Below are 16,905 nucleotides of genomic sequence, written 5' to 3' on the forward strand. Positions count from 1 at the left end.
CCTTAGGGTGCTGTTGTACCAGGGCAGACGGGCACCCAGGATTTGTTTGAATCTCCTTCTAAGCACTTCTAGCTTTTTCCTTCCTTGGTCTCATCAGTATTTAAACCGAAACCTCACACTGAAGATGTCTAAAACATGACTCCTCATCTCCGCTCTTCCACCTTCAAATACTCGCCCTTCCTTCCCTCTGCCCCATACTGATTCCTGAGACCAAACAACTACCAGATGGATTGCCAGGGCTTCTACACTCAGCATGTAACCAAGTGGCCAAGAGAGAAAGGTCAGGTCATGCTGGACTCCTCTTTTCAGCTTTCACAACCAATCAACCAAGTCTTAACTGTGGCACCTCCGGAATATTCCTGAGATCTGTTCATACTCTCAGAGCCCACTGCCACCATCCCACCCACGGCTCCAGCTCTGGATCTCTTGAGTGAACCGCTGTATCGGTCTCTAATTGGTCTCCTGACGTCTAGTTCTCCCCACCCCCATCTATCTTCCACGCTGCCTCCCCCGAGTATCTTTCCAGCCTGCTGACGGCACTTCCCTACCTAAAACCTTCAGTAGTACCTCTGGCCTGAAGGCTCGAGGCTAGGACTGCTGAACTCTATCTCCGTGCACCCAGGACGCTGAAGCTCACCGGAGAACCTCCTACCCTGAGTCATGACATGTTTCATGTACACCTTTGTCTTCAGCAGTTGACCAGGAAATCCCTGAGGGCTAGGCATAGAATTGATTCCTTTCTGTTACCTAGTGTCCAGCCTAAAGTCTGGTAAGGGAGGTGCTCAGTAGAGAATGCTAAAATTAATCGAAGCAAGGGAACAATGGAAACGCAGTATGACACAGACGTGCCAGCCCCAGGACCCTAACTGGCTGGTCTAAAGTGAAAAACTTTGTCCTGTTCAGAACAGCTCACGTGCTTAACAGATGTGCCTGAGGATCAGTTTGCAATGGAGCCAAAGGTTGGAAGCTCCAGGGGTAGGTGTGGGGCCTTTGGAGACCTGGATAAAATTGGTACAACATGCTGCACAGGCAAAAGGGTGAACAGTCTGCTTTAATAGCTGGATTAGATTCTGAGATTAGTTGGCAGGAAAGAAGATGTTTTAGTTTCAAAATATATTCTAGTATACTTGCTGAAATACATTCACTGTAGCAATGAAATCTCCTTAACTCTTCAGGAGAATTTTAAAAAGAAGCTTAAGCCTGCTAGCCAAGAAGTGATCCTAACTGGGCGAGGCACCCTCTCAAGGGTGAAGGTTGGTGGTCGGTGGCCACCATTCAATGGAGATGCTGCTCTGAACTTCCACAATCACAACAAAAGTCTCTTTGTGGGTCCACAAAAAATGTTCGCAATGATAAAATCCAGGTCCCCCAGAGCCAGAGGGCTTGGGGCCATCCAAATGAACTCCATAACCTTATTAGGAAGAGGATGAAAAGAAAGAAGACCTCCAAAACTAAAAATGCACTTTCTTGCTTCCACAAAAATTGCTGTATTTGTGTCCTGAGAAGTTCTTCTGAAAGAATGCAGAGTCGTCGTTCAGAAACAGACTTTGGTAACAGCCTAAGGAGGTAATATACAATTTCTATTCATTTTCTTTTTCCTTTCTCTGTATTAGTTCCTAAGGAAACTGCTCCATTCTATTAGAGGACCTGAAAAGTTATTTCAGGGCAGGTACAAAAGAAAAGAAAAATTCTCACAGGTAAACTGTTGTTCTTGACCTTAGGAATAATGGCCACATCTGATGTGATTTTTACATGAAGAAAACCCATATGTTTACTTAAAAAAAAAGAAGGATGGTAAATCTGAAACATTTCAGACATTCCAAAACAAGCCACCATAACTGTTAGAACTTTACTGCCCTCCATTCTTTTCCACAGCAGCTGAGGCCACAGAGTGTCCTTGGCTCACCTCCTCTACCATTTTCAGGGCTCCTGACTCTGGGGCTCCCTCGCTGCGCGTGCTGGCTGCCAGAATCCACACTCCCAATATTTCTAGACCTAGTTGATCATCCCAGGACCCCTGCTGTCTGCGGAGGTCCCTCCTCTATTGAGAGAGGAAGATTAAACTTTCTAGGTTGCAACTTGCCAAACAATGGCAGAGTCATTTTTAACATTAAAAATAAAACTGGGCTCCAATAAAGATGTTAAAATAAATAAATAAATAAATAAATAAATAAATAAATAAATAAATGAATGAATAAATAAATAAATAAAACTGGGCCCTTAATTCCTAAATCGGTCCTCACCTTCTTTCTTCTGGGATGCTCTCCAACAGCATTTGAAGGAAATCCTGAAATAAGAAAAAAGCAAATCATTAAAGATGTCCATCAGTAAATAACCCTGCTCAGAGTCATGCCAGAGACTGAGAGTTCCCAGCTGCTGACAGCTCACCTGCTAGGGAAGGTAGGCCGATACTGAATTATTAGGCTATATACTCAATTTATTAATTTACCAGGGCTTCAATCCAATCAGTTACAACCACAAACAAATTGAAAAAAGGAACGTTTGTTATTTTGTCCTAACCCAACAGTTGATTTCATTTCATGTTTAACTATTTTCAAAAGGCTGGCCAGAGCATAAAGCACTATCCCTCTCTACTTAACCATGCTCTACTCTTTGTGAGCTTTCCCTGGAGATCCTATTACACACTGAATAATCTCAGCTCTGGGAGGCTAGTAACTAACAGCTTTTTTGCATTGCTCTATGGACAATAAAGACGAAAATCAAGACAATTAATATCCCAGTGGAGGAACAAAGATGTCACAATTCCAGAAATAGTTCACGGGCCCTTGCCTCCATCTGCAGCCTCTTCTGGCGCCACTGTGCAAGTCCTCAATTGTTTGACATTTAAGATGTTTCAAGAATAGATTTTTTTTTTTTAATCTAAAGGCATGACTTACACACAAACCCATTTTATCCTTTACTATGGAGAATTTCAAACGCATTCAAAAGTAGCAAAAAAGCGTAATTACCTTCACGTACCCATTATCCCACAGCCAATCTGCCCCATCCACTTACCTACCTCCTGTATTATTTAGAAGTTAATCGCAAACATTACATAATCTCACCAATCAATGTTGCAGTAAATATCTCTAAAAGATAAGGCATCTTTTAAAACATAACCACAATACCAGAAGACCTAAAAAATCTTCACACACGAATGTTCAAAATCACATTTATATTTAATTTGCATCTTGTGTGTTGTGACCAATCTTTTTACCCCATCTAACTCTGGAATCTTGATTTGGTCTCAACTAGGTTTGTCAGATAAAATATAGGATGCTCAGTTAAATTGGGAGCATGTTTACACTAAAAAGTTATTTGTTCTTTATCTGTTACGGGGGTTGTGCATTTTTATTTGCTAAATGGGTAAGTCTAGTGTCAACCCTCCCTCATCTGAAGGTTTGATAAGATACATTTTGGATAAATACAGAACACGAAACAAACAAGAACAATGTTTAACTTTCTAGAGGCTTGATATTGAGCAATACATAAGACCTATACGTGAAGGTTTTCTTTCAATAAATTGAAAACAACCCTTCAAACTGGTCCTTTAAAGAGGGCACATGTGTAAGCCCAGATGACCAAATATGACACTGCTGAATGAGCATCCCTCCAGACTGAAACGCCCACCCCAACCAAGTCTGCAGATCCAGGGTCAGCACAGGGCTCTGATGAGATCCATTTAACTCAGAGCGTGAGGTGCCAGCAGCAGTGCAGACCGTCGTATTACAAACAGATGGAATTACGCAGGAATAGAAATCTGCAAACAATTTGTATGACAAGGGTGTTCTTTTACTATCATGGCATTAAGCACAGCCATCACTACACTGGTGAAGCCAGCCATCACTTCCTACGTGTTTATGGGTGGCTAGGTCCATTTCTTCCAGAGGCAAAAATCTTCCTATTAAGAGCAGTAGTGAAAGATTTATTTCTTGCAACCTCTGTTCTTCTCCTAAGACTCTACTTGCCTATCGCTGCTTCACCCAAAATAAACAATACAAATACAACAAAACTAATATTAAAAACATGTATCGGTCCATGCACCCCAATGTTCATAGCAGCACTATTTACAATAGCCAAGATATGGAAGCGACCTAAGTGACCATCAACAGATGGATAAAGTATTACTCAGCCATAAAAAAGAATAAAATAATGCCATTTGCAGCAACATGGATGGACCTAGAGATTATCATACTAAGTGAAGTAAGTCATACAGAGACAAATATCATATGATATCACTTATATGTGGAATCTAAAAAAATAATACAAATGAACTTATTTACAAAACAGAAACAGACTCACAGACACAGAAAACAAACTTATGGTTACCAAAGGGGAAGGGGGGGAGTGATAAATTAGGAGTTTGGGATTAGCAGATACACACCACTATATTACACACCACTATATATAAAATAGATAAACAACAAGGTCCTACTATATGGCACAGGGAACTATATTCAATATCTTGTAGTAATTTATGAAGGAAAAGGATCTGAAAAAGAATATCTGAATCACTTTGCAGTACACACCAGAAACTAATACAACATTGTAACTAAACCATACTTCAATTAAAAAAGAAAAACATGTATCAGTCAAAATGGAAGGGGACAACCCCAAATAGAATAATGCACCTGCAGTGGGTATATTGAGAAAAAATACCAAAGGAAACAAAAGCAATATTTAGAATGCAAAGAAGTATTTTTGACTGAGGTTCTTAGAGTCATTATTTTTATTATTTTAATAATTATTTTGTAAAAAACATTTGAATTAGCAATTAATTTTTCATAATCTATCATTAGATTACTTTGCAGATATTTCATTGGCTTAATGACAGAATTCTTGCTTCTTAAAAATCCAAGTACTGTAATTATGATTCCTTATAATTTTACTTCATTATCTCCTTATAGTCCATAACAACTTATCCCACATTTGTCCAGTAATTTATGCCCAATTATGTGGGGGGGAAATTACATTAACTCAATGGCAAGGGGGAGAATTTAATTGCATGAGAAGCAGGAAATCCAGAGTTAACCTTAATTCTGCCCTTTTGCATTTTCCAATTACAATTGGATCTTTCTTTACAAAACTGCAGAGCGCAATGTTTCAGATTTTGTGTGAATACAAGAAAACTGCAGGAAGTCCCCAAGAAACCCTGCTTCATTTTTTAAGAAAGATAACTGTCCCACTTCTTAGCAGGTGGCCATCTGCCTCTTCCTGTCTCAGAGCTGAGACCTGCAGGCCACACAGCAGCTAGCTGAAGGCTGCCAACCAATGCTGAGGATGATGGGTCTAAGGGATCACCCTGGGTCACAAAAAACCAATACCTCAAGCATCTCTAAGACACGATGCCTGTATTTCCACAGGCTATGGGAATGTTTGTCTACAGTGCTAGACATTCTTCTCTGTGCTATGCTCCATCCAATCCAAGAAGACACTTGGTCTCATCCAGGCAGTCTTTGTATCATCAGTGGAATCAACTCAACTGGCCCTTTGTATTCCTTTCATAGACATAATCTTAACCACAAAATGCTAGTTTTCCTGGTTCTAGTCATAAACTGGCATATACTCCTGGGGTGGATCCATCATAGAAGCCTTTCCCCATTCTCCACAACAGAATGTTATAAAAAGAAAGATGTCTCTTATGATTATTCCTTCCCTTACCACCTCTTTTCAATTTTCATCTGTCTTCACTCTTCCCTTCAGCATGTTGGCACTTTTATAAAAACAACTTACAGATATCAATTGGACAAGGAGGGTTTTCTTTCAAGGCTGATTCTAGGATCACTGACAGGATCTAAGACACTGACTTGATCTAGGATCACTGACAAAGTCAGCTAGCAACAAATACTAGGGGTCCCAGTTTCTTACCACTAGAGTATGCCTGAAAAAAATGAAAGCCAAAGACAAAAGCAACAACAACAACAACAATCTTGCTGTTTTGACAGTGGGTCGGGGTGAAATTGTATCTGGATCCCTGACAGTTGTTACAAGCCCACACTCTAGTTGAAAAACACATGCCTCGGGAATTTTTTTTTCATTTCTTATTCTCTTAATAATCTATATACTAATCAGGTCAGTCCCAGACAGCTTATTTTGATTATCACCTAACAACACTAAATTAAGCATTACAATTAAAAAAAAACTACACCGATTTCGGCACATGACTAATTTGGTAATTATTTTTTAGTCCTGGTGAAAGTATTCAACAAAAAGCAGGCTCATGTAGATTCTACTGGATAAACTGACACTGGCTTGATAATTACACAGGATTAGGGATTTCTGTCAGACGTTTTAGGAGTAATTACTATGGTCATAGGGAAGGGGGAGGTAGGAGAGGCAAAACAAATAATCAAAATGTTGAAATAAGGACAGTGTTGGCAGCATAAGAACTGAAAAGGAATGAAATGGTCAGGAATAAGTCATTGTTAAGCTCAAGAGAGCAATTTTAGTTGGGAGGTAGAAAGATGATAATTCTGAAATACTGGGCAGATGAGGTATTCGGAAAGGAAAGGATTCAAAAGTAAACTGGAAAAAGAAGAAACTGAGGAACTTCTGAGTAAAGAAACTGAATCATGGTCTTCCTCATCAATAACTAACTAGCAATATAAACAAAAACACAATCCATTAAAAAAAAGTTAGCAAAAACTTCACCAGTAGCATCCAAACAAGGAAAGAATACAGCTTGTGGCATAAACTTCAAAGAGACAACTAAAGAAGAAACATAAGATTCCAACACAGCCTCCATCCTTCCCTCTGTACCACCCCCTCCCTCATGCTTAGCAGGAGTGGTACTGGTGAATTGCCCAAACCCCACAAATTCTCACAAATACCCACACATTTGGAAAGAAACAGGAATATCTTTATTTTTCCTCTCTTTTTGACTGTGAAGGGACTGAAAAATGTTTGCTCAAGTGAGATGAGCAAAACCTGGGAAATAAACAAGTGAGGATGACACTCTCATGAACTGTATAGGTTCTAGGGCTCCAGGCTGAATTGGAAGAACAATATGAATTGAGAGAGTACCTGCAATGGAAAAAAGTGGCACCCAAGTTAGGTGAAGAGAATCTCGGCTGGGGACCTTTAACAAAATTTCAAGAGTCAGTGGAGCCAAATTCTTACAACAAAGGCTGTATACAGCTCCAGAGGAGCTCTTCCCCTCCACCTTCTCCATGCATAATATCCAAACTTCAAACCGTAGCTCAGAGGGGAAGAAAAACATTCCCAAGACAAGTTGCAAAAGAAATCAAGGATAATGTTCCAATACATATGAGAATAAACAGAAGGTCAGGACAGTGCAACTCATGCTGAGAATGAGCCAGAAGAAAAGTATGGCAACTATGCAAACTAATACAACAAAAACCCACAAAAAGAGAGAGACAGAAACAAGAAGCATAGCATAAAAGACAAAGAATCCAGTCTTGAAGAAAACATAATCCAAGGCACAGAAGAAAATTCTCCACGAATGCTTTACACTAAAATATAAATTAAAAGAAAATAATAAGAACATAAATTCAGTAAAATGAAAGCTCAGACAAGACGACAAAACAACTAAACGAGAGGAAGAGATTTCAAAGCAAAGGGAATAAATTAGGGACCAAAATAATCACTATACAAGCATTAATAAAACAGAAACATCAAGGAAAAGAATAGTTATTAAAGAAAAAAACAATAATAATTTTATAATAATAACATTAATAATAAAAAATAATATTGCTTGAGATAAACATATACTATAAAGAACAAAAAGACAAAAGCGATTAGAAAACAACAAGTACGGTGGACAAAGATGACATAACATACAGATAACCAGTAACCTTGAAATTCAGAATCCTGCAAGGGAAAAAAAAAATGAATGTGTTCAAAGATACAATTAAGACAATTTTACTGAAAGAAGGAAGAATAGATTCTGAGTCTAAAAATGCACAGTGTTTTCCAGGAAAAAAACTGATGCAGACTCACGGTCACCAATCCACTTTTGATTAAATTACTAAACATCAATGGTAAAGAATTCTTCTGTCATCTGAGTGGTATAAAGAGAAAAAAATAGACTGACTTTGAAAGTTTCAACAGCAGTATTTAATGCCAGAAGGCAGTTGAGCAATAGCCACAAAGTTCTGAGGAAATGAAAGCATGACCCAAGAATATTATACCCAGACAGTTTGTAATTCAAATACAAAGGCAACAGGCAAACATTCTCAAGCAACTTGAACATCAATTTGCTAACAAAATTTAGCCAAAGAAGAGTTGAATCAAAATAAAACATTCATGAATATAGAAGCGTGGTAAAATGACTGTTAGTGAATACTGAAATCCTTTACATACAGAGCTAGGACTATGCAATGTGAAAATTATATTGTAGTAACAACACACACTATAAATGATATAAATCTCTTAACTATGTAAAAATATTAATTAAGAACAATCTAGAATTGGGGGAAAAGTAGTTGAAGTACATAACTACTGGTTTCCTCATCTTTTACATAAGAGAAAAAACTGATGCTTTCTAAAAATAAGATATATATCTAAAGAGAAAAAAACTAGCAATTTCAATCTCTTAAAGATTTTCTGTAATTGAAGAATCTTTTAGGAAATGATCTCTCTTATATTTCTCTGAAGTTCAAGAAAGTCTTTTATATTCACTTTAGTTTCTTTTTCATGTGTTAAATCCAAGTAAAATGAAATTTAAAACATTTCATTAAAAAGCACATATAATATAATCATATTTTTAGAAAATTATTTCTAAATATGTCTTTGTATCTATACATGTGTGTACAATCATACACAAACACACATACATATGTACTATATACCCATATACACATAGATACGTGTATACATATCATATATAATATATAGAAAGAGAGAAAGAAACGGAGTGCAATTTCTCGAATGATGTTCACCTAATATTAATTATAGGTAATTATGGATGGTGAGATTTTGAATGATATTTTACATTCTTCTTTGTACTTTTCTGTACCGCTTATTACTTTTTTTTTATAATGAGTATGTGTCAGTCGAAAAAGCAATAATTTCCAAACTTGCTATGGGACTGGCAGAAGGACGACTGGATATTCACATGCAAAAGAATGAAGCTGAACCATCTACCTCACACTGTATACAAAAATTAACTCAAAATGGATAAGAGACCTAAATATAAGAGCTAAAATACAAAGCCCTTAGAACAAAACATAGGAGTAACTTTTAATTAGGCAAGAAGATATTTGCAAATCATTTATCTGATAAGGGACTTGAATCTAGAATATATAAAGTACTCTTACAACTCAATAAAAGACAACCCAAATAAAAAATCAGCAAAGGATCTCAATAGACGTTTCTCCAAAAAATATATACAAATGTCCAATAAGTCCATGAAAAAATCCTCAGCATAGTTACCAGAAAAATGCAAATTAAAACCACAATGAGATACCACTCACACTCACTATGATGGCTATTATCAAAAAAAACAAAACAACAAGTGTTGGTGAGGATGTGGAGAAATTGGAACCCTTGTGCATTGCTGGTGAGAATGTAAAATGGTGCAGCCCTTGTGGAAAACAATATGGCAGTTGCTCAAAAAACTGAATACCACATAATCTAGCAATTCCACTTCTAGGTATATATTCAAAAGAATTGAAAGCAAGGACTCAAACAGATGTTTGTACACTAATGTTCATAGCAACATTATTCACAAGGGCCAAGAGGTGTAAATAACCCAAGTGTTCATTAATGGATGAATCGATAAACCAAATGTGGTATATGCATACAATGAAATATTGATAGGAAGGAAGGAAGGGAATTCCCTGGTGGTCCAGTGGTTAGGACTCTGCACTTTCACTGCTGAGGGTTCAATCCCTGGTCGGGGACCTAAGATCCCGCAAGCTGTGTGGCGCGGCCAAAATAAATAAATAAATAAATAAATAAAAATAAAAAGGAAGGAAATTCTGATACATGCTATAACATGGATGAACCTTGAAGACATTTTGCTAAGTGAAACAAGCCAGATACAAAAGGACAAATATTGTATTATTCCATTTGCGTGAGGTACCTAGAGTAGTCAAACTCAGAGACAGAAAATAGAACGGTGGTTGCCAGGGACTGAGGGGAGGAAAGAATGTGGAGTTATTGTTTAATGGATACAAGTTTCATTTGGGGAAGATTAAAATGTTCTGGAGATGCATGGTGGTGACAGTTGCACAACAATGTCAATGTATTGATAATGCACTAACTATACACTTAAAAATGGTTAAAATGGTAAATTTTCGTATGTATATTTCATCACAATTTAAAAGGTTAAAAAGTAAAATTGAAAAAGAGAAATGAGGTACTGATACCTGCTACAACGTGAACCTTGAAGACATTATGCTAAATGAAAGAAGCCAGTCACAAAAGGCCGCATATTATATGACTCCATTTATACGGAATGCCCAGAATAGGCAAATCCATAGAAAGTAGGTTAGTGATTGCCTACAGCTGGTGGGAGGTGGAAATGGAGCAGTGACTGCTAATGGGTGTGGGGCTTCTTTTGGGGGTGATGAAAATGTTCTGGAATTAGAGAGCAGTCATGGTTGCACAACTTTGTGAATACACTAAAAACCACTGACTTGTACACTTTAAAAGGGTGAAATTTATGGTGTGTGAATTATATGTCAATAAAGCTGTTATGAAAAAACAATAAAGCTATAATTCAGAAGAGTTTAACAAAAGTAAAATTGAACAATTTGGTGGAGGGAGCACAAAGTGTTCCATGGCAAGCGGATATCAGAGCCTCAGAAGTCACAGTAAACCCAACGCTCCTTCAGTGCGGCAGTATCTTGGTGAGAAGTGGTTTGGGCTATCCAGTCAACTGATCATATAAGACTCCTGAGCCAGTTTTCAAGCTGCCTTTCCAAATACATGTTTAGGAATACCGCCCCCCTCCCCTCAAGCAAAGAATAAGAAGAGGGTAGAGACACGGAACGGGTATCTAGTTTTGTTACACTCATGCTATTCCTTGCACATATGTTCAGATTATACATGTACATCCTTTACATCTAACATTGTGCACAGTTTGACTTCAAAACTGTATATGAGCACAACTGTCAAAAATCAAAAATACACATCAGTCCAGTCTGTGCTGGGACTGCATCCTTTATTCTCTATCAGCCACGAGCACTGTTTTCAGAGCCTCTCCCTCTTTGTTAACTTTCTTGCTATGTGCAGCTCGGCCTGACAGCCATATAAACTGACAGAGTCTCTCTCCGACAGTTTTGTGGCCAGACTGTCTGAATATTTCAGTGTATCTTGTCTTTAATCTATTTGTTTATCAAATATATATGGTGTATGTACTGTGTGTGAATCATATACTAAGTACTGGTGAAATAAAGTACTAGTACTTAGTACTGGCGTGGCCTTGTTGAGCTTATGCACAGAATGGAGGAGAGAGAAAAGAAACAATGGACCTGTAAAGGAAAATATAATTGTGAAGAATGGTGACGGCAATGAAGGCAATGAAAAAGGCAAAGGTTAGAGAAGAACTGGGTGAATGCATATCTGCTAGGCTGGAGTGACTCTGAGATTGTGGCACTGATGCTGAGACAAAGGACAAGGAGCCAACCTTGCAAAGCTCATTCCAGGTGGAGGGGAGAGCAGGATTGTTTCGTTTTTGTTTTCAAGGTCACTTAAGGTGCAACTACCCACATCACCGTGCACAGGACAGCTTTGGGTTACAGTCTGTCCTAAACTACGTGGAGATCACCCTCCTGGAAACAACACTTCCCTGTGTCCACTTCATTAACTTCCTATTTTTCCTATTGTATTAAAATTTCCCTACTTTTTAAAATTCACATCATCTAGTCGCCACAAGCTACACCTCCTCCAATTGTATATCATGGACTCACAAGGACTTGTAAATTACCTGGGAAAGAATCAGCTGCCCATGAAATGTGTGCACAAACTTTCTTAAAAATGAAAAATAGGTGTCATCTCCAAGTCTTTTGGCAAGGAACCGGAGAAGGAAATAGCCCTAAAAGAAAGGAAGAAGAAAAAAAGATACTTATCATGTGTTCATCAGAAAAATGCTTACAAAGTCAACTCTAACCTACCCACCAGCACCTTATGCTCATCTAGAAAGTTTGGCCTGACCTGTCCCAGGCAGCCCTTTATATTCTTACCAGTAAGGTCGAGTCTGGTACTTAAGGACCAACTACTCTGCTTTCAACTGATCTATTAATGGTATCACCATCTTGTTTATCCTTGGCTTACGTGAAGCCTGGATGTCCATCATGGACCAGAAGGGAAGAGGGGCCCAGCTCCTCTCTCCCTCAGCTATCAGGAAAGGCCTTTACAACTTAGAATACTTTTTTAAATCACTCCTATCTTCTAGGCGGAACCTGACAGCAATTTTAAGATTCTGCTCTTCGAAGCTGACATGAAGCAGGGAGAAGGGAGGTACAGGGAAGGGAACAGTTCAGCTTCCTTTGATTCATGCCTCATTATTTGGGTACGAAATGCTTTAACTATTGGACAATCAGAATCTGCTCAGTCAAATGTCATTACAATGTTGGTGATTTTTTTGTTTTGCCCCAACCATGTTACTAACCTTCACTGTTTATATGTAAAATCTAAAAAGTGCTGCACCATAATAACTGGCTTCTGCCACTCAGATATGCTTACCTTTAAATAATGAACCTGCATGAAGACCTTCTCCGGATTGAGCCCATGTTTGATGACAGATGATCCTGAGTCACTCACGTGGCCAGTTTTCTCTTTATTGGGTCTAAAATGATGCCGTAAAATTTTCTTTAAGTATAGCATATTCTTAACTAATTAGACCATAATATCGCCTTATTTCTTATTTCCAGAGTTGCCCAACAGCGTCTTAATTCTACTCAATAGTACCAGGTATAATTTAAAATGGTTTATGTTATAAATGCATATACTGAATAGGGAGGGATTTATATCTGGGTTGGCAACCTGAGGTTGGCTACTGGCAGTATTCTACATCATCTTATCCAAGATTAAATCTTGCCAGACCCTCAAGGAATCTCAGCTCCAACATGAATTATTTAAGAAACTATACACTTTTCTTTTGGTGGGAATGTTGGACTGGGAAATGCAATGGAAAACGTAGCTTTACTTGGAAGAGTAAAGAACTTATATCTTTTCCAAAAAACTCTGAAAGCCCCAATGTTATCTACTCCTCTTGATTTGCATTTAGTAATTAAGGCTCCTTTAAGAAATATTCATACTCTAAAGCCATTTTAGAACCACAAAAACAAAACAAGAAAAGTCACAGAGGCCCATGTTTTCAGAACAGGTAGAGACATTAGTAATCACATGCTTCAACCTCCTCATTTCACAAATGAGGGAAACAGGCACATAGAAATTAAGTCTGTATCCAAGGTCTCATGGCTTGTTTTGCTTCACGGCGACATTAAGGATTGAAACCAATGATGTCTCCTTGTTATCTATCAGTGTTTTCCATTATGCTCTATGGTTTTAAATATTTTTAAATATTCCCTTAATAAAATATAATTGTGTTACAGTGACAATTCAACAACTAACTAAATTCAAAGTAAATGACAAGGTATTTACAGCTTTTAGCTGTTCGAAAACCAGTCGCTTATTGGACAAACATTGAAGAGCATGTGCTGGGGTGAGGGGAAGGCAAGGGCTGACAAAAGGGCCGGCACATCAGAAAGGAAAGGGGTTATTTTTATTTATATATATATATATATATATATATATATATATATATATATACACACACACATATATACATACATATATATATTTAAAGTTTTTTTGATGTGGACCATTTTTAAAGTCTTTATTGAATTTGTTACAATTTTGCTTCTGTTTTATGTTTTGGTTTTTTGGCTGCTAGGCATGTGGGAATCTTAGCTCCCCAACCAGGGATCGAACCCGTACCCCCTACACTGGAAGATGAAGTCTTAACCACTGGACCACCAGGGAAGTCCCCATTTTTATTTATATATTTATTTTTTGTTGCTGTTGTTTTTAAACTTATTTTATTGAGGTATAGTTGATTTACAATGTTGTGTTAATTTCTGCTGTACAGAAAGTGATTCAGTTATACACATATATACATTCTTTTTCATATTCTTTTCCACGATGGTTTATTACAGTACATTGAATAGAGTCCCCAATGCTATACAGTAGGACCTTGTTGTTTATCCATCCTATATATAATAGTTTGCATCTGCTAATCCCAGACTCCCAATCCATTTGTCCCCCACCTCCCTCCCCCCTGGCAACCACAAGTCTGTTCTCTCTGTCTGTGAGTCTGTTTCTGTTTCATAGACAAGTTCACTTGTGTCATATTTTAGATTCTGCATATAAGTGATATATGGTATTTGTCTTTCTTTCTGACTTACTTCACTTAGTATGACAATCTCTAGATCCATCCATGTTGCTGGAAATGGCATTATTTCATTCCTTTTTATGGCTGAGTAGTATTTCATTGTATATATAGCGAGGGGTTGTTTTTAAAAGGTACTTAGTGTTACAAAGTACACAGCATTTGGAATCGGAGAGACCTAGTGTTGACTCTCAATCCTACTCCTTACTACCTGTTACTTAGTAGCAGTTTACTTAAATTCTCTAATCCTCAATTTACTTACTTGCAAAAATGGTGATAACCTTACCTATCTCCCCAGGTCACCTGGGGAATAACTGAAATAATATATGCAAAGCCCTTAGCGAGGGCTAGGGATACAGAAATTACTCAATAAACTTAATAAAAATTTCTAAAGTTAGCAATAAATATTGCTAAATTCAAGGTTGGTCATCTGATGTTAGAGGCAATAGATTTCAATGGTTCATCCCCTTAATCCTATATGCCCGCAGACAAACATGGAAGGGTGCTGGACCTGAATGGCAGTGCCTGAGGATGACCCAGTTTGCCAAATCAGTCCCTTTGCAGTGTGCTCTAGCTGCCGAGCAAAGAACCCCTGATTAAGTCTCTGTTGAATGTTCTAGTACATTATCTCAGCAGACACAGGCTCAGAACCAGCAGATACCTAAAGGAGAGACGATGACGACCAGCCACTAGAGCTAACTGCATAGTTTGAATTTTTCTAGTTGATCCCTGACTTACAGACGTGACCATCCTTGCAGGAATAACTAGTTAGTCCCTTTCATCTTGATTTAAGACTCCATTGAAAAGCATCAGCTTTATTCCTGCTCTCAAGTTTGTCCTGGAGTTGAGTGTTTTTACAAAGAAAGCCATGCTGGTTTTGATAGGAAAGCCTGCCAGACACCTTAGGGGGAGGAAGACTTCTCAGTGTCAACCTGAATTCAAACCAGTTTTCCCAGCCCCAAGAGAGACAGAGTTCCTGTGAGTTTCTTTTGCCCTTGAGCTCTAAATGGAGACTGTTAGAAGGGGAGGAACACAGAAGACCAACCTAAATCTCTGCTCCAAAGGCTGGTTTCCAGGCTCAAGTTTCAGATGATGACTTTAGTTGGTGCTTTTTTCCTCTGACTAAAAATGTCCTTCCAGAAAGTATCCCTCTCTTACTCTCCTCTTCCACCCTCTCCAAGTGTTCAAGAAAATTCATTTATGCTGACAGCATCCAAGGCAAATGTACAAATCCCCAAGAGATTCCTTTTAAAGTAGACACGGTGCGGGAGAGGGCAGTGCCCAGGCGAGCTTCGTGAGAAATCAAAGGGGGCGGTTTTTATGAGGAAAAGATACTCCACAAGTGGAAAAAGGGTGACTTCCATTTCTGTGCTATTCTGGTTCTCATAATACCACTTACTCCAAGTCTGTGCAGGGAGACAAAGCACAGAGAGAAAGCAGGAAACAAATGAACTACCACTACCTACAATAATAGATGACTCTCACAGGTGAATGAAAGAAGTCACACCCAAAAAGACTACATACAAATGTATGACTCCAGTTAAATGAAGTCAAAGAACACGCAAAACAGATCTATGAGGATACAGATCAGAATAATGGTTACCTTTGGGAGAGAGTATTAACAGAGTGGGGAAAAAAGAGGAAAGTTTCTGGGATGGTGGGATTAACTCTATGTTAATCTGAGTGGTGCTTTCATGAGGATAAATAGTAGAAATCTATTGAGCCATCTAGAAATATCTGTGCACTACAGTTTACATATATTTCCATTAAAAAGTTAAGAAAAAATAGATGCACATGAAACAGTACACATTTTGTGAGAATAAAATGGAATCAGTCTAGAAAAGGGGCTTTGCTGTTTATGTGCCATGAACACATGACTAGGGTTAACTAAGCTCTCTACACCTGAGGACCAATTAAATAAAAAACTTTTTTAAGGACATTGTAAGAGGCAGGAAGAGCTGTGGCAAATACAGTTGGCTCAGTCTACTCCCATTCTCATCCCCCTTCTTTCTTGCCACTTGTACAATTAAGTCTGAAAAGGTAAACACTCACTTTCCAGGTGTCCTTGAAGTTACAGAGAGTCAGAAGACATAGTCCAGGCCAATGAGACAAAAACAGATGTCTGCTGTAGTTGGGAGTGGGGTTCTGGGAAAGCTTTTGCTTTCTTTACAAAAGGGGAAATATGACTAGTACTATTCCTCTTTCCCCCAAACATGGTGGATGGAGCTACAGCAGCCACTTTGCAATCATGAGGCAGCAAACCAACATGCTATGGAGACCCGGATGGAATGAAAGAAGGTAAACAGTCTTCGATAGTACCATTCAGCTGCTGGCCAGCCCAAGACTGCCTGCCTTCACACTCACTGTATGAGAAAAGTAACCCCTATTTGTTTAAGCCAACATTGCTTTACTATTCTATTAGTTGAAGCCAGATTCATTCCTAATGGATGGAGAATTGAACCAATACTAATAGCTACCATTCCTGTTATCTCCCTGTGCCAGGTACTCTGCCAAGCTTTTTATGTATCATGTCCTTCTACCTTCAC

The 16,905-nt window shown here is 38.3% G+C and overlaps 1 protein-coding gene across 9 annotated transcripts in view; it reads right to left on the reverse strand.

Annotated features, from left to right (window-relative positions):
- AOPEP (aminopeptidase O (putative)) overlaps positions 1–16,905 on the reverse strand; it is a 370,314-nt gene that overhangs the window by 112,685 nt on the left and 240,724 nt on the right. For all 9 annotated transcript variants that reach the window (XR_009008562.1, XM_057547855.1, XM_057547852.1 and 6 more), the window contains exons 8-10: positions 12,652–12,754; positions 11,894–12,001; positions 2,244–2,287 (exon numbers count right to left, since the gene is read on the reverse strand). Coding sequence is in view for 8 of the 9 variants with exons in the window: in XM_057547855.1 (XP_057403838.1) it covers positions 2,244–2,287; positions 11,894–12,001; positions 12,652–12,754 (255 nt within the window). In the remaining variant the exon portion in view is untranslated. The remainder of the gene's footprint in view (positions 1–2,243; positions 2,288–11,893; positions 12,002–12,651; positions 12,755–16,905) is intronic.

Source organism: Balaenoptera acutorostrata, chromosome 6, assembly GCF_949987535.1.
Source record: "Balaenoptera acutorostrata chromosome 6, mBalAcu1.1, whole genome shotgun sequence".
In the NCBI taxonomy this organism is placed as follows: domain Eukaryota; kingdom Metazoa; phylum Chordata; class Mammalia; order Artiodactyla; family Balaenopteridae; genus Balaenoptera; species Balaenoptera acutorostrata.